The 27057-nt window shown below is 39.0% G+C and overlaps 2 protein-coding genes across 8 annotated transcripts; both read right to left on the bottom strand.

The window, feature by feature from the left end:
• Window positions 1-449: 449 nt before the first annotated feature.
• tspan34a (tetraspanin 34a) lies at window positions 450-17631 on the bottom strand. Of its 7 annotated transcripts, none has more exons than XM_051945805.1 (8): window positions 17572-17631; window positions 4631-4710; window positions 2809-3024; window positions 2404-2478; window positions 2158-2268; window positions 1897-2034; window positions 1700-1792; window positions 450-943 (listed from the first exon to the last, which is right to left on the bottom strand). In XM_051945805.1, exons 2-8 carry the CDS (start codon window positions 4685-4687, stop codon window positions 893-895), a joined length of 741 nt encoding a protein of 246 aa, XP_051801765.1. In that variant the 5' UTR covers window positions 4688-4710; window positions 17572-17631; the 3' UTR covers window positions 450-892. The 7 variants fall into 7 exon arrangements, with proteins under 7 accessions (XP_051801765.1, XP_051801766.1, XP_051801768.1 ...); XM_051945806.1 differs by having other exon boundaries at window positions 4631-4713; window positions 17572-17615; XM_051945808.1 differs by lacking the exon at window positions 17572-17631 and adding an exon at window positions 6208-6245.
• A 913-nt stretch (window positions 17632-18544) lies between these two features.
• On the bottom strand, window positions 18545-26346 carry rab3da (RAB3D, member RAS oncogene family, a). The gene is made up of 5 exons (XM_022193848.2): window positions 26164-26346; window positions 23667-23900; window positions 20517-20635; window positions 19508-19632; window positions 18545-19400 (listed from the first exon to the last, which is right to left on the bottom strand). Exons 2-5 carry the CDS (start codon window positions 23898-23900, stop codon window positions 19213-19215), a joined length of 666 nt encoding a protein of 221 aa, XP_022049540.1. The 5' UTR covers window positions 26164-26346; the 3' UTR covers window positions 18545-19212.
• Window positions 26347-27057: the final 711 nt, after the last annotated feature.

The raw sequence follows: 27057 nt of genomic DNA, 5'->3' as shown, positions 1-27057 counted from the left end.
CATACGAAGAGCTGAAATAGCTCAAACATTCTACAGATTTGACTTGTGGCCTCAGCTCTGCAAGCCACAACTTTTACATATATGTAGTATTTTTTCTGTTGTTCATATAATCTTGATTATAGAAGCTTTATGATATGATTCATCTGTTTCTTTAGAGGTGTCACGCTTGTTTACAACATGCATTCATTACTGGAAATATTTTTTTTTTAGTTCCTTCTGGAATGATCATGGTGTCTATTGACAATAAATGCACTGTTGGACCCACAGTTTAAAATCTTACATGTGGTGGTTTGGTTAGTTATTCCTGCTTCGTTCAGTCTACAACTCGTTTTATGTGGGTCATAAATGAAGCGCTGTCATTTACTTTTCCTTCTAATCTTGATAAAGATTTGCATGTTGCCTAAAATAAATTATGCTTACATTTACCAAGTAAAAACACAGTCAATGTGTAAAATTTACACGTTCCAAGACTTTAATATTGCATTTTTCAATATAATCAAACATACAAAAATAAATGTATCATATTATTACAGAGACAAGGGAATAACAAACGTGGAAAATGTGACCAGATTTCACTGCACAGTGCGTCATTTCACATTACTTGATAAATGCATCAGCACGTCAGCTGAGGACAGCCATTCTTCCAACATAAATAAATTGTAATATACAGTAAATGTGTACAGTCAGGAAACTAAGAACATATCAGATCCACTAATGACGTCTTCATCTTTGATTTTAAAGCTCTACAAGCCAGTCTACATGGAGCATTAAATAATTATTTGTCAAACTGTTTGTTCTGAATTAAAAAAAACATTTTCTATCTATCAAACTGCTTTGCAAAATGTCTCTAACAATTACAAAGTTGCTACAACATCCCAAATTGGAAACATCACTATTTTCCAGCCTTTTTGTAGAGAATCATTGAAACCACCATGGCAGCAATCTGTAAAGACAAGAGTTAATTAGCTTTGCATCTAAACGCAGGGATTGGGGCGGTGATACAGCTCACAAACTGAACGAGCTCTAAAACTCTGTAGAAAATGTCCTGCAGTATTACAAATATCAGACAAAAAGCCATGTGCTCAGTCATAAATGAACCATTTTTATGTTTATTTGGTGCATAAATTTGGAAAAACAGCTCAATAAGAGGTTAAATGTACAGTTTATTTGATGATAAAATCCCACATCCTATTATTCCCGTTGTTTTTGTGGTAATAGGACAAATTGTTGTACAATTACAATGACAAGACGACAAAGTAGTTGTTTTTTGAAAAAAAAATCTTTTTTTTAAATAAAACTAACAAATCAGAATCGTCAATCTTTTGTTTTAACCTTACATAACATGCTAAACTCACTGTTTCCTAAAATAGTCGATATTATTATGAGTTCTACTCCTACTTGTACTACATTATGGAGATTGCTCTATGTATTTATCTGTAGAGTGTGATTATGTGTTATGTTTTAACATCAGTGGCATGTCAGAATATCCAAACATGATATTTGTACTCTTATTGAAAGTAATAATGATCAACTATAAACATATATGTTAATGCAAATAATGTATGAGCATCAAGAAGGTGACAGTAGAAATATAACAGACTGACAGATATAACCCAGTAACTGTGTGACCAAAGTGTACAGAATTCTTCTACTCTTACGGCTGAGAAAATACAAAGAACCAGGTTGTTTGACACTGTACCTCAAGAGCAGCAATTCCTATTGCCACAGCTGCAATGACCAATGCGTTGTCCTCGATCAGCTTCACCAGCTTGTCAAAGCAGCCATCAATGTCCTGCAGGAAAAACAACAGACTTTAGATGAGGACAGAAAAGAATATTATGTTACTGGTTTTGTTGACATGCACCAAGTTAAGTCAAAAGTAAGTTGGTCTCATACCGATGATTGTGCTGCGCGTAAATCGCAGCCACCCTCAGTGATTGTTGAATTGCAGCACTGAGGTGGATAAAGCTCTGCACGGTTATTAAAAGGGGAGTCATCAAAATCTGTGTAGTTGCGGAATCCACAGCATTTAAGCTAGAAGAAAAGCACAGTGTTAAACCCAAAAACTGAAGTGTGTGCTCAAGGTGACACTATTTTTTCCCTGAATAATTGGATCAAATCATTTTCTGTGATCATAAAGATGTGTAAATACAGTACCTCATCCATAGTTGTGTTCCAGAAAGTGGTCACACTACTGTCCTCATTTCCATAATTGGCCTGAATACTCCTCTTAACTTCATCCTCCAGATCTCCAAGAAGCCCTTCAGCCTGAGGAGGAGAAATAGACGTCATACTTTGAACTTTTTGGAGAAAGTCCTTCAGCTTTTCAAAGGTTTCTGAATCTGACCAGAGACTTTTGTTGCATTGAAGAACCTGTTTTTGCTTTTTTTCGCTGTCACTTACCACATCCGTGAAGACAAACAGCACAATGGCTCCTGCAACTTCAGCGATGAAGATAATCAGCACAATGATGAAGAACTGAAGGGGGAGAAAATGGTCAGTTAGACTGCATAGGTCTCACTGTGAAAGATTTGAGAGGTAGCAGTGTATTGATTACATATAATCACCAAACAGGAAGGGAGACACATTCATTTAGGGAGATGTAAAGTTAGCAGAATACTGTAAACACTGCAGGGAACAAACCTAATATCTGCTCAAATATAAAGTCTTTCTCACACACTTTAGTGGTGAAATAAACGCCAAACATTCCACCAATTGACACACAGTTCCCTCTTCTCTCCAGTTGTACCAATAATAATCCTTCACTCCATTTTTTGTTCTCTTCAGCTTTGACCCCATGTTGCTCACCGTCAGCAGCATACACCTGTTCTCCATAACTGCTCCACAACAGCCCAGGAAGCCAATGATCAGAAGCACAGCGCCCACAGCGATGAGCAGGTAGCTGACGTTGGCTAGCTGGGATAACTCAGGCGGAGCACCTTCTATGTCATCCAGGAATCCCAGCAGAGAATTGCTGTCCACCTGAAACCACACTCCCACACCCAGAATGGCTGCACCTGCCAACTGTATGGTGGGTGAGGAAGGAAAGGAAAAAGCAGAGAGATAATGTCAGGATGTGGCATTAATGATCAGATACATGGGCAGAATGCAGACAAAGCAGGAATAAATGAAAGGAGTTGCAAGGAGAAAAAAAGTTGATCTGTACCTGTGCTAGTCCTGTGATCAGAGATAAAGACTTAGGATAGATGCTGTTTATTCTATTGTTAGAAAACGTGACTTGCATTAAGTAAAATCTCTTTTGTTAAAAGAAGAGTTGGAACATTTTGAGAAATACATTCATTCAGTTTCTCACCTTCTCTTGTCTTCAAGTGTTAGCTGAGAAGATCGATACCACTCACTTTCTACCATTCAAAATCCCACTAACATTTGTAAAGCAGCCTTGGCACAGTGTGCTGTGTTTCATTACATGAGCTTTTTATGTTCACTATTTCTGCTTTTTTAGCAACCTTGGTAAATGCAATTTTCTGCACTTTAACAAGTTAAATGTGAAGGGTTATGTCTGTAATAAGAAGAAGGCTAAGAGGACTGAATGCTGTTTAGAAGTTTTTAGGGGAAAAAATGGAAAAATTAATTTGGAGAAGAGTTGGTACATTTTCTAAATCAATATTAAACCAATAATACAAGAAATCATACTCCTTCGCTGGTACAAATGGGAGCTGTAGTTTAGTTTGAGAAATTGTCAAGTTCTCATTGTAGTTGCTATAGTGGATGTTTGTTTTAGAATATGGAAAGTAAACCTCAGGAACATTCCTCAGCTTTTTCAGCGACATCAAGAAAAGACTAAGCCTGAAGAACAAAAGCCAACTGAGATGTGACATTGTGACAATAGCTGTGTGACTTCCTGGTGTTGTGTTGTCATTGCGAGTGTGATGCTTTAGTGAAGTTAGATACGGTTTGTTAGCTTTAAAGGTGGTACCAGGTAGATTTTATTACCTTTGGACAGAGCCAGGCGAACAGTTTCCCCAAGTTTACAGTCTGTATGCTAAGCTAAACATCTCTGTGCTCCAGCTTTATACTCAATGACCTGTACACCAATCAGCCATAAAACAATAAAACCACTAACAGATGAAGTAAATAATGTTGATCATCATGATACAACGTAGTGTTCGGTTGGGAAATCTTGGGTGCTGCCCTTTAAAAGATGTTACTGAGGATCCAGAAAAACACTAAACTACAAAAAACAATCATCAACAGCTCAAGGAACACAACCAAGAGCCCATGGTGTTGAGCTGGCTTCAAAACTCATCAAATCCCAATCTGATCAAGCACCCACAGAACAAGCCCAGTCCAGAGAGGCCCAACCCATCAACCTCCAGGACCCAAAGGATCCACTGCCAATGTGTTGGTGCCAGACACATAATGAGGCAGGTGGTTTTAATGTTGCGGATCATTGGTGTATAAGGGTAGTATGTTCTTCTCATCTAACTCATGCCAACAAAGCAAATGAGCATATCACCCAAAGCTCTTCCTTTTAGGCATCCACTTACTAAATATAGGAAATACACCTGTAAAGCAGAATAATCTACAAAGGAGATAGTTTTCCCTCTTTGATGCATCACTGTCTGTAATATGTGGTTTGTTTTCTCATTGACTCAGATGTACAACTTACAAAGATGGCGCCATTGAAGATAAACATCATAATTTTGAGAAAGCCGGAGCAACACATCTTGGCTGTTTTGCTTTTTTACTCTGCTGAAGAAAAGAGAAGAAAAAAGTTGGTTAGTTGAGCTGAAAACTAACAGTGTATTGTATAACTGACCAGAAAAATCATTGGTACCACTGACAACACAAACGAGCAGCAACATGGGTCAATCAGCATTTGCTTTGGTTACACATTAACCACAGTTACTGGCAGGGAAAGAGAAGGGGTCCTAATCTTTAAATATGGTATCGCTCAACACATGATACACAGTTTCAGCTGAAGCATCACACAACTAGGTTTACTTTTTAAAACTACTTTTCCTGCAAGTTATTTTGTTGGCGCCTCAAGCATTCATTTGAATCATGCGATATGTTTGTTGGTTTATCTAATTCACACATGAGTCTCCATCTGGTACAAAAGGGAAAACTCAGTTGTTCCTGCTGCTGTATTTGTCATTGTAAAAACGGAAAAACATTTTGATCTTTTTTTATCGTGTGGTTCTACAGTCTCTTATCAGAATAATAGCTCTTATCTACATCAGCAGAGAAAAAAAAGAGTTCATTAGCACTGATAATTTACTACTGAACTTGCTGTATGCTAGAAAATGTAAGAAATACAAGCTTAAAAGGTGCCATTAAGATGTTTTTAACACTTTGTTCCCGTCATTCAGATCTCCTCCAGTGGTTTTGTGATTGTTTTATCACTTTATTGGTTTCCACTGCAAATAGCACAGAAGAACCATAAAACAATTTAATTTGTTAACTTAACCTTGTCCCAAAAGAACACAAAACTTTCTGTCCTCAGTGTCAGAGGAATGAGCTCAGTTTAATATTTGACACAGTTTACTTCCTTATTGCAGCTTTAGCTACGTAGTGGGACATGCTATCTTGTTTCTATATGGTAATAAAAAGCTCCTATGACGCCAGCAAAGTCACATGCTGTTCATCTGATTAAATTCAAAGTAGATCATAGCAAAACAGATCAAATAGCAGCATTTAATGCAACTTGTAAAGAAAAAAGCAAAAGACAATTTTACAGTTTCTCTCTCAGCTTTTGTTTTTCTTTTACTCTTAATATAGCAGCTGAAGGAGCCAAGTCAAAGATTTTTTATTTATTTTTTAATATACAGTTATTGAAAACAGAGTTGGACAATACTTGACTTATTTAGTCTGCTGGCAGCTACAATACAGGGTTACAAATGAATCTATTTTGGTGAAGACAAATATGTACAAAATAGTAAATACACAAAATGATAATACTCAGATATTATTGAGGAATGGACATTATGTAAGTAAATTCCTGAATTTGGAATAAACTTTCAAGAACGAGGCAAATACGAGTTGCACACCTCTCTTTGTTCCTAATTTTTATTTTACAGTAATTTGATGAAGACTTCATGAACAATTCTGTCTGGTAAAACCGCACTGGATCAAGTTGTATTTATGTGAGTTTAGATAAAGACTAACACATGAATAGTTGAGGGTTCTAGTTGGGTATTTGAAGTAAAAAATGTAAATAAGTGAGAGAAAGCATGAAGATCATACCTGTAACCTGTAACCGCAGTGACGTCCGCTAAGGTCTGGTCAGTCAGGAGTGTCTGCTCAACGAGGCTTTCTGCTGCCCTTTTATCTTCCCACAGGTTTGACACACATAGATACAGGAGTAGAAGTTCATGCCCCACACGTCACTGACTTCATTACTGCACTGAAAAACTTTTTCCATGTGACCACAGTTAATCCAAACTTTTATGATCCAAAACTTTCCATGCAATTTACAGTCAAACTAAAATATTGATCCTTAAGTTTGTTTTTTAAGTTTGAAAAATAAAGCACCATTTCATAAAAAGCAGCCAGTCCAAGGTATTAAATAATTTAACGTTATTGAACATGAACACAAACCTGATGAATGTTTTGTTATTCTAATAAATGGGACAACACACTGCAGATAAATTTCATGATTGTCCTGATTTATTGCTGCAGTGATTAACTACTGGCATAAACACTGCATGGGAACTTATGCTGAACTTTTATTATTAACTTTGCCTGTTATCTAAAAGTGTTTCATGTGAGAAAGTAACATGAAATTACTCGATACCAATGAAGATCAACAGACGTGATGTATAGATTCAAATCTTTTATTCTCAATTTTTAGAAGGACACAATGAATCTGGCAAAGGAAATATTGAAGTAACATTAATCATTAAATATTCAAGAAAGTCAAATAAATTAAATGGGAATGAGGAAGTCCCGAATAGTGAATGACGTACATACACCAGGAATTGCACAGCACCTTCAGGTGTGACCTCAACGTCCAGGTATGTTTGACTTTGCACTGAACACTTAACTAGTCTGCCTCCTCAGCGGGGTTACATGGGGTTCATTCAAGGGATAGGCATGGAGGAAGTTGAGTCACAGTGATGCATTTTCATGAAACACCCACAAGGGGGTAGCATGACACAAGTAAATCAGAGTGAATCCCTGCTCATGTGGCTCTTGCCTTCCATTCACATCCTCACCTGCAACAGGTACTGTTCAGTCACTACACAGTATAAAGGTAGCAGACAGGGCACAGCTGCTCAGTGCAGCTCTTTGGCATCTCAGGTCACATTGAAATGATGAGAAAGTGCTCCAAACGCCACCGAGTTAGCAGGGGGATGTTTCCACAATGTTGACTACTGTTATCTACAAGTTCTAATTATGTGTAGCAGGTCTGACACTGATAAATAAATGACGTCAAAGAAAAGGAAAAGAAAATGGTCAAATTGTCAAACAATTCGAAACTAGGCAAATGGCCCGACAGTACATTAAGTCAGACACAAAAACAAAGCTCAAATAAACAGGCAGACCGCAACTCAGTGCAGCATTAAGAAAGTTATTTACAAAAACAAACCAGCAAACGATGGGAACGGGTGAAATTGTGTTGAATCCAACTAAGCTGCCTGCCTGGCTAAATACTGGAGCTATGTCGAAAATTCATTTCTCCATCACTCACATGTATGAAAAGACATATGAAAACAGACCCCAGGTTGAAAAAAAACAAAGTTCCCCTTCAAAGGTGACACGCTTGTTTACAACATGCATTCATTACTGGAAATATTTTTTTTTAGTTCCTTCTGGAATGATCATGGTGTCTATTGACAATAAATGCACTGTTGGACCCACAGTTTAAGATCTTACATGTGGTGGTTTGGTTAGTTATTCCTGCTTCGTTCAGTCTACAACTCGTTTTATGTGGGTCATAAATGAAGCGTTGTCATTCGATTTACTTTTCCTTCTAATCTTGATAAAGATTTGCATGTTGCCTAAAATAACTTATGCTTACATTTACCAAGTAAAAACACAGACAATGTGTAAAATTTACACGTTCCAAAACTTTAATATTGCATTTTTCAATATAATCAAACATACAAAAATAAATGTATCATATAATTACAGAGACAAGGGAATAACAAACGTGGAAAATGTGACCAGATTTCACTGCACAGTGCGTCATTTCACGTAACTTGATAAATGCATCAGCACGTCAGCTAAGGACAGCCATTCTTCCAACATAAATAAATTGTAATATACAGTAAATGTGTACAGTCATGAAACGAAGAACATATCAGATCCACTAATGACGTCTTCATCTTTGATTTTAAAGCTCTACAAGTCAGTCTACATGGAGCATTTATTTGTCAAACTGTCTGTTCTGAATTAAATAAAACACTTTATATCCAGAAAACTTCTTTGTAAATTTTTTCCAACAATTACAAAATTGCTAGATCATGCCAAACGGCCCTTTTTTCCAGCCTTTTTGTAGAGAATCATTGAAACCACCATGGCAGCAATCTGTAAAGACAAGACAAGAGTTAATTAGCTTTGCATCTAAACGCAGGGATTGGGGCGGTGATACAGCTCACAAACTGAACGAGCTCTAAAACTCTGTAGAAAATGTCCTGCAGTATTACAAATATCAGACAAAAAGCCATGTGCTCAGTCATAAATTAACCGTTTTTATGTTTATTCGGTGCATAAATTTGGAAAAACAGCTCAATAAGAGGTTAAATGTACAGTTTATTTGATGATGAAATCCCACATCCTATTATTCCTGTTGTTTTTTGCGGTAATAGGACAAATTGCTATGCAATTACAATGACAAGACTACAAAGTAGGGCTTTTTTTGATTAAAATCAATGTTTTTTTTTTATAAAACTGATCAATCAGAATCCGCAATCCTTTTTGCTTTAACCTTACATAACATGCTAAACTCAGAATCTAATTTAGAATTTAATACTTTGCTTCACAGCTGTAAAACTTTGAATAATGTTTTCTAAAATAGCCAATATTATTATTAGTCCTAATACTACTTGTACTATATTGTGGAGATTGCTCTATGTATTTATCTGTAGAGTGTGATTATGCGTTATGTTTTTTAACATCAGCGGTATGTCAAAATATCCAAACATGATGAGATATTTGTGCTCTTATTGAAAGTAATAATGATCAATGATAAACATATTATGTTAATGCAAAAAATACAGCGCCCTCCATAATTATTGGCACTCCTTAAGAGGTGTTCTTTAGCTTCTAATAAATTCATTTTTTTTTCTAAATAATATAGGTCCACAATGAAAAAAAGAGTTAAATCCAAACTTTCATTCAAGTGCATTTATTCAGCGGGGGGGGGGGAAATCACACATCAAGAAATAATTATTTTACATCAAATCATATGTGCCACAATTATTAGCAACCCTGGTATTAATATTTTGTGCAACCCCCTTTTGCCAACAAAACAGCACCTAAGCTTCTCCTATACATTTTTCAACAATTTTCAGTGTGAGAGTTTGCTTCTGCAATAAAAATTAAATTTTAACACATCTTAACCAGGGGTGCCAGTAATTATGGAGGGCACTGTATATGAACATCTAGAAGGTGACAGTAGAAATATAACAGACTGACAGATAGACACGTGGACAAAATTGTTGGTACCCCTCAGTTAAAGAAGGAAAAACCCACAATTCTCACTGAAATCACTTGAAACTCACAAAAGTAACAATAAATAAAAATTTATTGAAAATTAAATAATCAAAATCAGCCATCACTTTTGAATTGTTGATTAACATAATTATTTAAAAAAACAAACTAATGAAATAGGGCTGGACAAAAATGATGGTACCCATAACTTAATATTTTGTTGCACAACCTTTTGAGGCAATCACTGCAATTAAACGATTTCTGTATTTGTCAATGAGCGTTCTGCAGCCGTCAACAGGTATTTTGGCCCACTCCTCATGAGCAGACAGCTCCAGTTGTCTCAGGTTTGATGGGTGTCTTCTCCAAATGGCATGTTTCAGCTCCTTCCACATATGTTCAATGGGATTCAGATCTGGGCTCATAGCAGGCCACTTTAGAATAGTCCAACGCTTTTCTCTCAGCCATTCTTGGGTGTTTTTGGCTGTGTGTTTTGGATCGTTGTCCTGTTGGAAGACCCATGACCTGCAACTGAGACCAAGCTTTCTGACACTAGGCAGCACATTTCTCTCCAGAATGCCTTGATAGTCTTCAGATTTCATCGTACCTTGCACACTTTCAAGACACCCTGTGCCAGATGCAGCAAAGCAGCCCCAAAACATTACTGAGCCTCCTCCATGTTTCACCGTAGGGACAGTGTTCTTTTCTTCGTATGCTTGGTTTTTGAGTCTATGAACATAGAGTTGATGTGCCTTACCAAAAAGCTCCAGTTTGGTCTCATCTGTCCAAAGGACATTCTCCCAGAAGCTTTGTGGCTTGTCAACATGCATTTTTGCAAATTCCAGTCTGGCTTTTTTATGAGTTTTTTTCAGCAGTGGCGTCCTCCTTGGTCATCTCCCATGAAGTCCACTTTGGCTCAAACAACGACGAATGGTGCGATCTGACACTGATGTACCTTGGCCTTGGAGTTCACCTTTAATTTCTTTGGAGGTTGCTCTGGGCTCTTTGGATACAATTCCAACGATCCGTCTCTTCAATTTGTCATCAATTTTCCTCTTGCGGCCACGTCCAGGGAGGTTGGCTACTGTCCCGTGGGTCTTGAACTTCTGAATAATATGAGCCACTGTTGTCACAGGAACTTCAAGCTGTTTAGAGATGGTCTTATAGCCTTTACCTTTAAGATGTTTGTCTATAATTTTTTTTTCGGATGTCCTGGGACAATTCTCTCCTTCGCTTTCTGTTGTCCATGTTCAGTGTGGTACACACCTTTTCACCAAACAGCAGGGTGACTACTTGTCTCCCTTTAAATTGGCAGACTGACTGATTATGAGTTTGGAAACACCTGTGATGTCAATTAAATGACACACCTGAGTTAATCATGTCACTCTGGTCAAATAGTTTTCAATCTTTTATAGAGGTACCATCATTTTTGTCCAGGCCTGTTTCATTAGTTTGTTTTTTTAAATAATTATGTTAATCAACAATTCAAAAGTAATGGCTGTTTTTGATTATTTAATTTTCAATAAATTTTATTTATTGTTACTTTTGTGAGTTTCAAGTGATTTCAGTGAGAATTGTGGGTTTTTCCTTCTTTAACTGAGGGGTACCAACAATTTTGTCCACGTGTGTATAACCCAGTAACTGTGTGACCAAAGCGCACAGAACTCTTCTACTCTTACGGCTGAGAAAATACAAAGAACCAGGTTGTTTGACACTGTACCTCAATAGCAGCGATTCCTATTGCCACAGCTGCAATGATCAATGCGTTGTCCTCGATCAGCTTCACCAGCATGATAAAGCAGCCACTAATGTTCTGCAAGAAAGACAATAGACTTTAGATGAGGACAGAAAATAATATTATGTTACTGGTTTTGTTGACATGCACCAAGTTAAGTCAAAAGTAAGTTGGTCTCATACCGATGATTGTGCTTCGCTTGAACTGCAAACAGTCACATTTGAATTGCAGCACTGAGGTGGATAAAGACCTCTGGAGTTATTATGAAAGGGGGAGCCATCAAAATCTGTGTAGTTGTTGAATCCACAGCATTGCAGCTAGAAGAAAACCACAGAGCATTAAATCCAAAAACTGAATGCTCAAAGTTTCCCTGAATAATTGGATCAAATAATTTTCTGTGATCATAAAGATGTGTAAATACAGTACCCCCTCCATAGTCGTGTCCCAGAAATGGGTCACGCTACTGTCCTCAATTCCATATCTGTTCTCAATATTCTCCCTAACTTCTTGCTCCAGATCTCCAAGAGGCTCTTCAGCCTGAGGAGGAGAAATAGACGGCATCACATCATCATACTTTGAACTTTTTGGAGAAAGTCCTTCAGCTTTTCAAAAGTTTCTGAATCTGACCAGAGACTTTTGTTGCATTGAAGAACCTGTTTTTGCTTTTTTTCGCTGTCACTTACCACATCCGTGAAGACAAACAGCACAATGGCTCCTGCAACTTGAACGATGAAGATAATCAGTACAATGATGAAGAACTGAAGGGGGAGAAAATGGTCAGTTAGACTGCATAGCTCTCACTGTGAAAGATTTGAGAGGTAGCAGTGTATTGATTACATATAATCACCAAACAGGAAGGGAGAAACATTCATTTAGGGAGATGTAAAGTTAGCAGAACACTGTAAACACTGCAGGGAACAAACCTAATATCTGCTCAAATATAAAGTCTCTCTCACACACTTTAGTGGTGAAATAAACGCCAAACATTCCACCAACTGACACACAGTTCCCTCTTCTCTCCAGTTGTACCAATAATAATCCTTCACTCCATTTTTTGTTCTCTTCAGCTTTGACCCCATGTTGCTCACCGTCAGCAGCATACACCTGTTCTTCATAACTGCTCCACAACAGCCCAGGAAGCCAATGATCAGAAGCACAGCGCCCACAGCGATGAGCAGGTAGCTGACGTTGATCAGCTGGGCTATCTCAGCGGAAGCATCTCTCACTTCCTCCGTGAAACCCAGCACAGAACTGCTGTCCACCTGAAACCACACTCCCACACCCAGAATGGCTCCACCTGCCACCTGTATGGTGGGTGAGGAAGGAAAGGAAAAAGCAGAGAGATAATGTCAGGATGTGGCATTAATGATCAGATACATGGGCAGAATGCAGACAAAGCAGGAATAAATGAAAGGAGTTGCAAGGAGAAAAAAAGTTGATATGTACCCGTGCTAGTCCTGTGATCAGAGATAAAGACTTAGGATCCTTCGCTGGTACTAATGGAGCTGTAGTTTAGTTTGTGAAATTGTCAAGTTCTCATTGTAGTTGCTATAGTGGATGTCAGTTTGTTTTTGAATATGGAAAGTAAACCTCAGGAACATTCCTCAGCTTTTTCAGAGACATCAAGAAAAGACTAAGCCTGAAGAACAAAAGCTAACTTAGATGTGACATTGTGACAAAAGCTGTGTGACTTCCTGGTGTCGTGTTGTCATTGCGAGTGTGATGCTTTCGTGAAGTTAGAAAAGGTTTGTTAGTTTTAAAGGTGGTACCAGGTAGATTTTATTACCTTTGGACAGAGCCAGGCGAAAAGTTTCCCCAAGTTTACAGTCTGTATGCTAAGCTAAACATCTCTGTGCTCCAGCTTTATACTCAATCACCTGTACACCAATCAGCCACAACAATAAAACCACTAACAGATGAAGTAAATAACATTGATCTTCACGATACAACACAATACAATACACTTTCCCCTACAATTTGTCTTGGACTCAGCAATCAACTGTGCCCTAAATGATATCTCAACAACAATTACATAACAGTATTGCACATATCTCATACATACACCATATAAAAAATCACCACAGTAAAAACACCATAAAAAAATGATTGCATGAACTTCGGCCTCAAGCAGCATTGTTCAGGAATTTGATGGAGGTTGGACCAAATGAATTCTTAAAACGGTTGAGTTTGCAGTTGCGGACTCTATATCGTCAGCCCGCGGGCAGCAGCTCGTATTCTGAGTAAAGGACATGTGACGGCTCAGTCACTATCCTCTGGGCTTGCTTGAGTACAGTTTGTTCATGAATGGACTGTAAGGATTGGTAGTCATTCCCATCATCTTCACGGCTGTGTGCATCAAACAAGCCAGTTTGGTTTTCAACTTTACAGTAAGGTGGCCATACCAGGCTGATATTGGACCAAGCTCTCTAGTACTGCCTGATAAAATAAGAACATGATGCTTTTGTTCACACCATACACTCTCAACAGGAAGTACAATCTCTGCTGTAAATGGGAACACATGCTTTCCATATGGATGTTCCAACTAAGAGAGCTGTCTAAGTGAACTCTGAGATAGTTATATGAATGACCTGCTCAATGGGTGAGCCATGTATGACAACAGGACAGTAGTCCCCCACTGATCTTGGGTCTAAGACCATCTCTTTAGTTTGTGAACATTCAAGATGAGATGGTGGGCATCACATCACTGACAATGTGTTGGTGCCAGACACATAATGAGGCAGGTGGTTTTAATGTTGCGGATCATTGGTGTACACACGTGGACAAAATTGTTGGTACCCCTCAGTTAAAGAAGGAAAAACCCACAATTCTCACTGAAATCACTTGAAACTCACAAAAGTAACAATAAATAAAAATTTATTGAAAATTAAATAATCAAAATCAGCCATCACTTTTGAATTGTTGATTAACATAATTATTTAAAAAAACAAACTAATGAAATAGGGCTGGACAAAAATGATGGTACCCATAACTTAATATTTTGTTGCACAACCTTTTGAGGCAATCACTGCAATTAAACGATTTCTGTATTTGTCAATGAGCGTTCTGCAGCTGTCAACAGGTATTTTGGCCCACTCCTCATGAGCAAACAGCTCCAGTTGTCTCAGGTTTGATGGGTGTCTTCTCCAAATGGCATGTTTCAGCTCCTTCCACATATGTTCAATGGGATTCAGATCTGGGCTCATAGAAGGCCACTTTAGAATAGTCCAACGCTTTTCTCTCAGCCATTCTTGGGTGTTTTTGGCTGTGTGTTTTGGATGGTTGTCCTGTTGGAAGACCCATGACCTGCGACTGAGACCAAGCTTTCTGACACTCGGCAGCACATTTCTCTCCAGAATGCCTTGATAGTGTTCAGATTTCATCGTACCTTGCACACTTTCAAGACACCCTGTGCCAGATGCAGCAAAGCAGCCCCAAAACATTACTGAGCCTCCTCCATGTTTCACCGTAGGGACAGTGTTCTTTTCTTCGTATGCTTGGTTTTTGAGTCTATGAACATAGAGTTGATGTGCCTGACCAAAAAGCTCCAGTTTGGTCTCATCTGTCCAAAGGACATTCTCCCAGAAGCTTTGTGGCTTGTCAACATGCATTTTTGCAAATTCCAGTCTGGCTTTTTTATGACTTTTTTTCAGCAGTGGTGTCCTCCTTGGTCGTCTCCCATGAAGTCCACTTTGGCTCAAACAACGACGAATGGTGCGATCTGACACTGATGTACCTTGGCCTTGGAGTTCACCTTTAATTTCTTTGGAGGTTGCTCTGGGCTCTTTGGATACAATTCCAACGATCCGTCTCTTCAATTTGTCATCAATTTTCCTCTTGCGGCCACGTCCAGGGAGGTTGGCTACTGTCCCGTGGGTCTTGAACTTCTGAATAATATGAGCCACTGTTGTCACAGGAACTTCAAACTGTTTAGAGACGGTCTTATAGCCTTTACCTTTAAGATGTCTGTCTATAATTTTTTTTCGGATGTCCTGGGACAATTCTCTCCTTCGCTTTCTGTTGTCCATGTTCAGTGTGGTACACACCTTTTCACCAAACAGCAGGGTGACTACTTGTCTCCCTTTAAATTGGCAGACTGACTGATTATGAGTTTGGAAACACCTGTGATGTCAATTAAATGACACACCTGAGTTAATCATGTCACTCTGGTCAAATAGTTTTCAATCTTTTATAGAGGTACCATCATTTTTGTCCAGGCCTGTTTCATTAGTTTGTTTTTTTAAATAATTATGTTAATCAACAATTCAAAAGTGATGGCTGTTTTTGATTATTTAATTTTCAATAAATTTTTATTTATTGTTACTTTTGTGAGTTTCAAGTGATTTCAGTGAGAATTGTGGGTTTTTCCTTCTTTAACTGAGGGGTACCAACAATTTTGTCCACGTGTGTATAAGAGTAGTACGTTCTTCTCATCTAACTCATGCCAACAAAGCAAATGAGCATATCACCCAAAGCTCTTCCTTTTAGGCATCCACTTACTAAATATAGGAAATACACCTGTAAAGCAGAATAATCTACAAAGGAGATAGTTTTCCCTCTTTGATGCATCACTGTCTGTAATATGTGGTTTGTTTTCTCATTGACTCAGATGTACAACTTACAAAGATGGCGCCATTGAAGATAAACATCATAATTTTGAGAAAGCCGGAGCAACACATCTTGTCTGTTTTGCTTTTTTACTCTGCTGAAGAAAAGAGAAGAAAAAAGTTGGTTAGTTGAGCTGAAAACTAACAGTGTATTGTATAACTGACCGGAAAATCATTGGTACCACTGACAACACAAGCGAGCAGCAACATGGGTCAATCAGCATTTGCTTTGGTTACACATTAACCACAGTTACTGGCAGGGAAAGAGAAGGGGTCCTAATCTTTAAATATGGTATCGCTCAACACATGATACACAGTTTCAGTTGAAGCATCACACAACTAGTTTGTTCATCCAGACTTGCTTTTTAAAACAGTTTTTCCTGCAAGTTATTTTTTTTGGTAGGAATCTTAAGCATTCATCTGAATCATGGTTTATCTAACTCACATGTGAGTCTCCATCTGGTACAAAGGGGAAAACTCATCTTTTTTTATCGTGTGGTTCTACAGTCTCTTATCAGAATAATAGCTCTTATCTACATCAGCAGAGAAAAAAAGAGTTCCTTCAAACATTGTCATTTGCATTGATAATTTACTACTTAACTTGCTGTATGCTAGAAAATGTAAGAAATACGAGCTTAAAAGGTGCCATTAAGATGTTTTTAACACTTTGTTCCCATTATTCAGATCTCCTCCAGTTGTTTTGTGATTATTTTATCATTTTATTGGTTTCCACTGCAAATAGCACAGAAGAACCATAAAACAAGTGCACACCTAAACTTACTCTTGTCCCAAAAGAACACACAACTTTCTGTTCTCAGTATCAGAGGGATGAGCTCAGTTTAATATTTATTGATGCAATTTACTTCCTTATTGCAGCTTGAATTACACAGTGGGACGTGTTATCTTGTTTCCATACAGGAATAAAAAGCTCCTATGACATAAGCAAAAATCACCTGTTGTTCATCTGAATATTGGACCTTGCTTCGGGGATAAAAAAAATTTATCAAATTGCATTGTATCTGATTAAATTAAAAGTAGATCATAGCAAAACAGGTCTAATAGCAGCATTTAATGCAACTTGTAAAGAAAAAAGCAAAAGACAATTTCACAGTTTCTACATCAGCTTTTTTTTTTTTTTTACTCTTAATATAGCAGCTGAAGGAGCCAAGTCAAAGATTTTTTATTTATTTTTTAATATACAGTTATTGAAAACAGAGTTGGACAATACTTGGCTTATTTAGTCTGCTGGCAGCTACAATACAGGGTTACAAATGAATCTATTTTGGTGAAGACAAATATGTACAAAATATTAAATACACAAAATGATAATACTCAGATATTATTGAGGAATGGACATTATGTAAGTAAATTCCTGAATTTGGAATAAACTTTCAAGAACGAGGCAAATACGAGTTGCACACCTCTCTTTGTTCCTAATTTTTATTTTACAGTAATTTGATGAAGACTTCATGAACAATTCTGTCTGGTAAAACCGCACTGGATCAAGTTGTATTTATGTGCGTTTAGATAAAGACTAACACATGAATAGTTGAGGGTTCTAGTTGGGTATTTGAAGTAAAAAATGTAAATAAGTGAGAGAAAGCATGAAGATCATACCTGTAACTGCAGTGACGTCCGTGCGTCCGCTAAGGTCTGGTCAGTCAGGAGTGTCTGCTCAACGAGGCTTTCTGCTGCCCTTTTATCTTCCCACAGGTTTGACACACACAGATACAGGAGTAGAAGTTCATGCCCCACACGTCACTGACTTCATTATTACGATGTGTAACTTTTTCCATGTGACCAAAGTCCATCCAAAAATGGAAACTTTTATGATCCCAAACTTTCCAATCAATTTATGGTCAAACTAAAATATTGATCCTTAAATTTGTTTTTTAAGTTTGGGAGAAAAAAAACACCATTTCATAAAGAGCAGCCAGTCCAAGGTTAAATAAGTTATTAAATAATTTAACCTTGGTCAACATGAACACAAACCTGATGAATGTTTAGTGATTCTAATAAATGGGACAACACACTGCAGATAAATTTTATGATTGTCCTGATTTATTGCTGCAGTGATTAATTACTGGCATAAACACTGCATGGGAACTTGGGCGGAACTTTTATTATTAACTTTGCCTGTTATCCAACAGTGGGCTGCACAGTGCAGTAGTGGTTAGCACTCTCGCCTTGCAGCAAGAAGATCCCCGGTTCAAATCCCGGCCTGTGTCTGGGATCTTTCTGCATGGAGTTTGCATGTTCTCCCTGTGCATGCGTGGGTTTTCTCCGGGTACTCCGGCTTCCTCCCACAGTCCAAAAATATGCTGAGGTTAAATGATTATTCTAAATTGTCCGTTGGTGTGAATGTGAGTGTTTGTCTGTATATGTAGCCCTCAGACAGACTGGCGACCTGTCCAGGGTGTCCCCTGCCTTCGCCCGAGTCAGCTGGGATAGGCTCTCGCACCCCCTGCGACCCTAGTGAGGATAAAGTGGTGTTTAGAGAATGGATGGATGGATGTTATCCAAAAGTGTTTCATGTGGGAAAGTAACATGGAATTACTTGATACCAATGAAGACCAACAGACGTGATGTATAGATTCAAATCTTTTATTCTCAATTTTTAGAGGGACACAATGAATCTGGCAAAGGAATTATTGAAGTAACATTAATCATTAAATATACAAGAAAAAGACAAATAAATTAAATGGGAATGAGGAAGTCTCTAATAGTGAATGACATACATACACCAGGAATGGCACAGCACCTTCAGGTGTGACCTCAACGTCCAGGTATGTTTGACTTTGCACTGAACACTTAACTAGTCTGCCTCCTCAGCGGGGTTACATGGGGTTCATTCAAGGGATAGGCATGGAGGAAGTTGAGTCACAGTGATGCATTTTCATGAAACACCCACAAGGGGGTAGCATGACACAAGTAAATCAGAGTGAATCCCTGCTCATGTGGCTCTTGCCTTCCATTCACATCCTCACCTGCAACAGGTACTGTTCAGTCACTACACAGTATAAAGGTAGCAGACAGGGCACAGCTGCTCAGTGCAGCTCTTTGGCATCTCAGGTGATGAGAAAGTACTCCAAATGCCACCGAGGTGAGAAAAAGTGAGTGAAAACAATTTTAAAAAGCAGCCAAGCACTCATGACAGTGTTTCAGTGACATAAGACAGATTTTTGGCTATTCAGGTAATCTGTATGAGTGTGTGCATGTGTGTGTTCACTAAGAAACCTTCTTTTCCATTATCATCCATCAGCATGCACAACCGCCCTGACTTTTGTTGGGCGTGTCTTTAAGGCTATCTCCCTTCGGATTGGTTGCTGGACTGACATCTCCATTGACGGTCTTGTTCATCTTCTCACAGATGACGTCGACCAGTTTGTCAAAGACCTGCTTCACGTTGATGTTGTCTTTGGCGCTGGCCTCGAAGAACTGGAAGCCTGAGGAGAGAGCGGAGAGAGAGAAAGGTCAAGAATGATCATGAAGTGAAGCTAGGCTTGTGTGTTCTTGTTGATCATGTGATGAACACGTGTGCGCGGTTACTGACCAAGCTCTGTGGCCAGTTTTTGGGCATCTGCAGTCGGGACCTGCCTGTCCTCCTCCAGGTCCAGCTTGTTGCCCACCAGCACCACCTGAGCGTTGTCCCATGAGTAAGTCTTGATTTGGGTCGCCCTGGGAAACAACAACACATTTTCACAACAGTTCTGCTGTACGACCTACAAAGATTCTCTGTTTCTTTACAACACTAAAACAAAAGTTCTTATGTTGCTGTATATATATTTCCAACAGTGAAAGAGCATATTGCCAATACTTTTGCTTTGTTTAAAGACAGTGATGGTATATTACTGTGTGCTGCTAATCAAGCATTTACTCGTTAATTGTACAGTTTTAGAGCACTTGTACTCAATATATCAGTAAATCTCTCAACTAACCCACTATTCTGACAACAAATACTCTGTATTATACATACAAAATGTGATGAACATCCAAAATATGATGCATTAATACAAACAATCCTAAAGTGGAAGAAGTAGTGAAAATTTGCACAATGTCAACTTGGTGTGACATTAAAATGCTTAGTTGTTAATGCATCCAGTGTGTACACTAACACTTCTGTTCAACAAGAAGTTTCATTTTTGATGCTTTAAATACAGTTTGGTGATAACACAACTCTTTAATTCGTAACAGCACAGATTTAGAAAAATACTGCTACTTTTATATTTGTAAGTTCTGCTTTAGTTAGCAATAATGCTGTTATTTTACAGTTTATTTTATCTTTATACTTGTAGTACAGCCAATATTTCACAATGACTGGACATGTACTTTTTCCTAAAAAAAAAAAAATTTACCGTCTCTATAAATACATTCTATTTTCCTATTTTGCTACAGCTACGATAGCACAGTTTTTTCAAGTTGTGTTTGGTGCTTCCAGGTCAAACACACCAGGAAATCAATTTCAGAGGACGACACACTCCTTTACAAACACCTTCACCTGCCAGATAACAAACACTGCAGGTGGTTTGTTAATACGGTGCTGCATTTACAGATGCGCCTACCAGTCCTGAACAGCGCAGAACGACTCCTGGCTTGTGATATCATACATGAGCAGGAACCCCATGGCTCCTCTGTAGTAGGCTGTGGTGATGGTCCTGTAGCGCTCCTGCCCCGCTGTGTCCTGAAAAACACAGTTCCTGGGTGAATTTCGGGACGTCTTTGACTGCAATGTTGTTCTAAACCGCAAACATCTCATGTGAATTAAGAATAGTTGTAAGTTCAACATATCTAACAGAAGGTAACATTAAAACCAAGCGCTTAAAAAACTATTAGACTTAAAATTAACATCACTGAAAGGAGAAAGCAAATGGTTAACTTGGCAGAAAAGAAAAGGTGAATCATTAACTTCCTTGCAACAGAAGTAATCCCCCCCATCTAATGTTGATATTGCCACACCCTGTAAAGCAGGATACGCTGCCCTTGGCTGTACCTGAAGGGCCAAAAAAAAGTCCTGTGGATGCCACTTTTTTTCTATATGCCGCTGTCTAATCTGGGGAAAAAAAACATTTAATCATGAGGTGAAAATCTTGCTGTCGATATACTAAAGCTGAACTATGACTTAACTGGTTAGTGTAACAGGTTCAAAAGGTCTCCCCTGAACTGCAATGCCAGTATCTGTCATGTACAATATTAGTGTCATGCATTCTGAAGATGAAATTTAGGACTTGTCTTTAGTTTAGTTCCTGGTTTTACTAAATGAGTTGAGCTTGTTTTAATGCTCCCATGAAACCGATTCAAGTTGCTCAGCAGCCAATAACCCAAACGCCGAAGCGATGCGTTGCCTTGCGCAACAGCAGCACACCATTTTCACAATCACTGTACTGTACGTGCACACTGAATATAAAATTAACTCCATGTCAGCCAGCTGGGACATTAAAATGCTGCTTGCTTGTTAAAGCATCCGTAAAAATATTTTATGGTTATTTTTGCAGGATTTTAATATGGTTATCTTTTATACTACAGTTACATCATTTCACTTGGCACCTTCCTTGTGTAAAAGTACGCAGCTGTGTCTCTGTAAAGCAGAGCGGAGACGGCATGAAAAAAGATGTATTACTTTCATCTAACAGGAGTACTGTGGGTGAGTCCTCGCCTTCCACTAACATTCAGTAATAGATCTGTCCTGGGTGTCAGTCTGCGCAGTAAGCACATTCAGCTCCGGCAGCCCAAAGCCATGCATCTTTCATGAACCCCGCCGTCTGGGGACAATGTTAAACATCAGCTGTCATTAACTCCACAGTGTGAGAAATTAGTTTCCATCCATAACAGGCAGCAGTATGTAAGAGAGTAAACCAAAGAAGCAGATGTGGATAAACAGTCTATGTTGTGTAACATTGCTTTGAAAAGCTCCATTCACTCTGCTCTTGTGCTTTTTTGGTGAGAGACGTATTTTGAAACCCCCTCAACCGCAGGTAAATGCCGTTAATTACCTCAAGTAAATTACAGCTCTGACATTAAAGAGACTCCAGCGTTTTATACTCAATTTTGTTGATATATTGTCTGTCAAACCTGCCCTCCCTGTACAGTAAATTTTTAATCTAGTAAGGGGAATGAAAAAGCTTCCTGAGCGTTCTACCAGAAATTATTGGGAGCTTTTCAGGCTGCAGTGATGTGAGTGTCACAGCTCTTTCTGCAGGCTAACTAGACCCTGTATTTTTCAGGAGCAAAGACAGAGTGAAATAAGCAGTGAAAGCCTGCAAATATTAACACCTTTGTTGTAAATACATTTGTTTGGTTAACCATTTCAAATGACCCGCATGGCTAGTAAAAGTTTGCAGATAAATGGCTTTGGTTCAATGCAGCTGCCCCGAGGCTAACCGCTAAAGACACACAGAGACAAATTACACCCAATGTGTTGTTTATGTGCTGGAAGACATATCATGAGCAAAACAAGCTGTCACCGCCACGGTCACACATTTCTGTGTTGGAACCGCAGCGTGCAGATGACAGTCTGAAAAACACAGATTCAGACTTGCAGAGTTTCTGACGTAACAAACCAAAGGAGCCAATCCTGTAGACTTGCAGAGTGAGGTTTTCTGTATCACTCTTCAACAGAATTAGAACATAAATGGCTGAAATACTTTAATAGTACAACGTGCCATTGTGCAGTGATTTAGCAGGGTTGTAAGTGAGCTGGTGTGCTCGAGCTGCAGTGAGCAGCAGAGGAACGAGTGGAGAAAGAGGCAGGGACAGGCAATGATGTAGAGCTATACTTTGAAAAACACTTCTAAAATATGTAATTCTGGTGCACAGAGATTACTTTTTAGGGGTTTTATCAACGGCTGGAGAGGGACTCTAAGAATATAAACAAAATGAGGGTGAAATAAGGAAATTCTGCCAGTTAAACACAAATCACCTCCACTGGTAGCTCCTCATTAAGAAAATCCTAATCAGAGTGTTAAACACCAGATATTAGCTTTTAGTACTCGGTATTCTAAGCTTTAGTGAGCTTGGGGAATTACAATTAAATCTGGTCCAAATGATGTAAATCTGTCTGCTACCTTTTAGCTATGCGCTTCTGAAATCGACAAACATCGTCCTACAAGTCACCAAAATGTGCAGTGTGTTCATGGCCTTATCAGTCTTTCTTTCTTTTCTTGTTGCAGAGAAGAACTACTCATATGTGGTGATACTAGCAAGAAAATGGGACTTTTTCATTAGCTAAAAGAGCAACAAAATGTTTGGGTAAATGTGGTTGCACTCCAATGAGGATTCTCAAATAAAGCAGGGTTATAACAGAGTGCGAGATATCTTTGTGCCCCAAGAGACTAAAGCCTGTTCATCGAGGTCAAACAGCAGGTAAAGAGGTAAGAAAACAAAGAAAACAAGAATGCAGCAAAGGATATTAGAAGAAACAGAGCTTAGAGGCGTTTTCTTTCTCATACTCTCTTCAGAACCTTATATTGAAAACACATTTCTTACTAGTGGCCGTTGGGAGAGTATGTAGCAGAGAATCTCTGCTTAACAGATGAATAAACAAGAAACTTATCTCAGTGAGTCTAAATGTGAATGTAGCAGTAAGATGCAAATGTGTGCAGAATTATGTGACCGTCCTGTTGAATCTGCTGCATAGAGACTTTAATCTTCCTTCTGTCTGTAGATGATTCAGCTTATTTCACTGATGAATGTTTCAGTGCTTTTCCTCATCTCACCCAGATCTGCAGTTTGACCCTCTTTTCATTCCTGTAGATGGTTTTCACTTTGAAGTCGATGCCCACTGTGCTGACAAACGCTGAAGTGAATGAGTCATCTGCGTAGCGGAACAGGAAGGAGGTCTTTCCCACGCTGCTGTTGCCGATAATCAGCAGCTTGAACATGTAATCGAAGTTTTGGTCGGCGGCGTCTCTCTGCTCCTGGACCACCCCTGGATCTTTGGCTAAAGCCATCTATCAAAAGGAGAGAAGCGATTGGTCCAATTTGAAATCCATTTACTGAAAAGCATCCACTAGCATTCTTGCATTTATTAGTAAGACAAGTGCTTAAAAGTTTTATTTTAAAAAAAATCCCCCAAATTTAGCAAGAAAATTCTTGTAAATATTTTCAAAAAATGAGTAAAAATCTTTAAAAAATCTGAAAAATATCTAAAATGATTATTTTTATATATATATATATATATATATATATATATATATATATATATATATATATATATATATATATCAGTAAAACTTCAAATATCTTCTTTAAGTACATTCACAAACAAATGTGAATGTTCTTAAGAAGCATTTTTTAACATTTCTTTTTTTCCAACAAAAAAAAGTTCAACGATTTCCCAAAAATGTTGAAAATGTGTTTTATTCCACATTTTTAAACTTTAAAACGGATCAATTTTGACCCGCAGGACAACACGAGGGTTAAGGGACATGATTGATAGTTGCAGCTCTCCAAAATAACAAACCCCAAAAAAACCACAGTTGCAACATTTTAACAGCTGCAGACTCCAGCTGCAGTTGTACAGAACGTGCAGAAACAAGACATAAGTACAAATGTTGCTGCAGGTTCATCGGCTTGCACTGGGCAAGCAGGTATGTGAATGCATGCAAGATGAAGAATTATTGTACCTGCTGGTTTCTACTTGGCTAAATGCTACATTACACATGGCATAATAAATGCATTTAAGAAAAACTAAATCAAACACCGTGGTAAGGGGCCTGCAGCCAGCGGTGACTTTATACTGTATAATGATGACTATGGAAAAGCAAAAAATACTGCGTCTGTGGTGGAGCAAGCTGATGCAGATGTCCAGCACCGGATTTCTTCACTCTACTGACAGTTGCCAATAAAATTCAATTAAGAAAAAGTCCATCAGACATCAGTGTGAAGGAAAGTGAATGCAGTCTTGCTGATTCAAAAATACGGTGAACACACTGAAACTACAGAATCCAAGGTTACTCCTTTGCCAGCTTATCATCTACAGTGTTTGCAGGCAGCAACAGACGTGAACGCCTGCTCTGCTGATAAAACATCTGTGTTGGTAACAAGTTTGGTTTGAGTCCACCATCGGCCTCGGTGCCTGATACCAGTTACACTTAGAGGGAGGGACAGAAATGTGGGAGGAAGGTCCTTAGGTGGTCAGAAGTCAGAGTGAGGAATCTGAGCTGTTTGAGAATTCAGCTTAACACTCACAGGTCTGAAATTCATCCACGCTAATAGCCGAGCAGATGTTGATGTTGGTAAATGGAAGGGTTATTTTAAAAATGGTCCACCTTCCCCTCTCATCCCTCTTAGCGCTCATCACTGCACTATGAATCACAGCCGGTGTGTGCTCCCTCCACTGTTTCCCCCCTCAATCGGTCACCCGCTGCCCCCTCCGTCCATTCCTCACATGAGCTTGCGTTAAAAACTTATAGGATCAGTAGACACTGAGTGGTGGGCTGAGGGGGGGCAATAGATTCTCCTCCCCTCCCTGTGTAATCCATCCATCACCCTGCTGGTCATCCATCCACCCGCTGACACTCCCACTTAAATGCACACACAAACACACTCCCGCTCCCATTTATCTTCCTTTACGCTCTCATATTAATCCATCTATGCATCCCTGCCTGCCATCCTCCATCCATATCTCACCTCCCCCCACTTCACACTCTCTCCTTCCTCCATCTCTGTGCATCATAAGGAGGCTGAACCATCCATTCACCCCCTCCTTTCACAGTCCCTGCTCCTCCCTGGCTGGCTGCTGATGTGTCTCCAGAGACCAGCTCAGCATTATGCCCCTCTCCGAGATCATAAAAAGAGGGACTGGGCCGCTGCACACACTCAGCAAAAACACCAGTTTCCGCGCATGCGCCTACACACGTGCACGAAAGTAGCTAGAAAGTGGTGTGTGGAGGAAAACAAGTCATCTGCATCAAAGCAAACGCATCAGAATACAGTGTTTGACCAGCGAGCAGATGCTGACACCAGGCCTAGAGCACATGTTTGAGTGAGAGGACTTTATTCCACTTGTTGACACTTTATCCAGTTATTCGCGCACAAATCAGCCTGAAGCGCCACAAAAATAAAGTTCATTTTCTGAAGTTGGAGCTTGCTCTCTTTTGGCAGTTAACCTCATTTGCCTACACCGCCCTGCCATACGGTAACTCACACACAGTCAGATAACACTACAACAAGCCCTCAGCCGCTCCTAAACGCTGCTGCAGTCCTGCTCACCTCAGATCTTATTTATGAGTCTTTCTCCTGCGTCCTTCCAGCGGTTCTTCCCCTCCACCTGAAGCCGATGGGTGTGTGCTGCTGTCGGCCGCTCCTGTTCAGGTGCTGCGCTCCCGGATCTCCTCCAGTCTGTGCATGTGAAGTCTGTCAATGGGACGTCCGCCGAGTGAGCCGTCAAGTTACCCACAATGCACAGCAGCAGCATCCAGGAGGACCTTTCAATATAAAGTCACCACTGGGGAGGGGGGAATAACACTCCTGTCAATTGAAGACCGTATTAATCACAACTAGAAGCAGATATACTTACCGGTGGTTCATTTTTTTCATTCTTCTCCATTTTTAACTAAATGATGATGCCACAATAAAAGGCTAAAACACTTATTATGGGAATACATGCACTGTGAAATAAGCTATTTTAAAGACTTCTTTTTTAGTTACTTGATATAAATATAAAGGTTTTACTAATTTTTAGTTGATTGAGCTTGAAACATCTGTCTGTTTTCAAACTATACCCAACTTAAAATGATGAGTTGAACGAATGAACAGATGAGAGTTCACTCAATCATTAAATGAAGTTTATAAGAAATAAAGCTATAAGCAGATATCCCAGCATGCATAGGGAGGTCGAACTACCCAGAGATTCCTCTTTACTGTAGCTTGAGAAAACACATTTGGTAGAAATGTGTTGTGTCTTTGTTAAATTAATTCCATAGCAAAAGTCAGTATTATACCTTAAATGTATCTCACTGTAACCTAGAGAAGATCAGGGATTATCTTTGTGCTGACTCTGGTCAAAAATGACATCCACATTTAAGGCTTTCAGTTCTTAATATTTAATGAAAAGAAACATTTTAAACGTAGAACATATAAAAGGAAAGCAAATCTGTAATCACT

Source organism: Acanthochromis polyacanthus, chromosome 3 (genome assembly GCF_021347895.1).
Source record: "Acanthochromis polyacanthus isolate Apoly-LR-REF ecotype Palm Island chromosome 3, KAUST_Apoly_ChrSc, whole genome shotgun sequence".
NCBI lineage: Eukaryota > Metazoa > Chordata > Actinopteri > Pomacentridae > Acanthochromis > Acanthochromis polyacanthus.
The sequence above is the reverse complement of the archived record's forward strand: the minus strand, read 5'-3'. Positions and strand labels throughout refer to the sequence as shown.

What these genes read in the sequence shown, in the direction of transcription:
- tspan34a (XM_051945804.1), bottom strand. Translation starts at nt 16,026, where the DNA reads ATGTGTTGCTCCGGCTTTCTCAAAATTATGATGTTTATCTTCAATGGC. An exon ending in ACAGGTGTATGCTGCTGACG is followed by an intron (nt 12,109 to 12,438) that starts GTGAGCAACATG and finishes CTCCCCCTTCAG; the next exon opens with TTCTTCATCATTGTACTGAT. An exon ending in TGTTTGTCTTCACGGATGTG is followed by an intron (nt 11,888 to 12,033) that starts GTAAGTGACAGC and finishes TCTCCTCCTCAG; the next exon opens with GCTGAAGAGCCTCTTGGAGA.
- rab3da (XM_022193848.2), bottom strand. Translation starts at nt 23,900, where the DNA reads ATGGCTTTAGCCAAAGATCCAGGGGTGGTCCAGGAGCAGAGAGACGCC. An exon ending in GGGTCAAACTGCAGATCTGG is followed by an intron (nt 20,636 to 23,666) that starts GTGAGATGAGGA and finishes TGTGTTTTTCAG; the next exon opens with GACACAGCGGGGCAGGAGCG. An exon ending in AAAACTGGCCACAGAGCTTG is followed by an intron (nt 19,401 to 19,507) that starts GTCAGTAACCGC and finishes CTCTCTCCTCAG; the next exon opens with GCTTCCAGTTCTTCGAGGCC.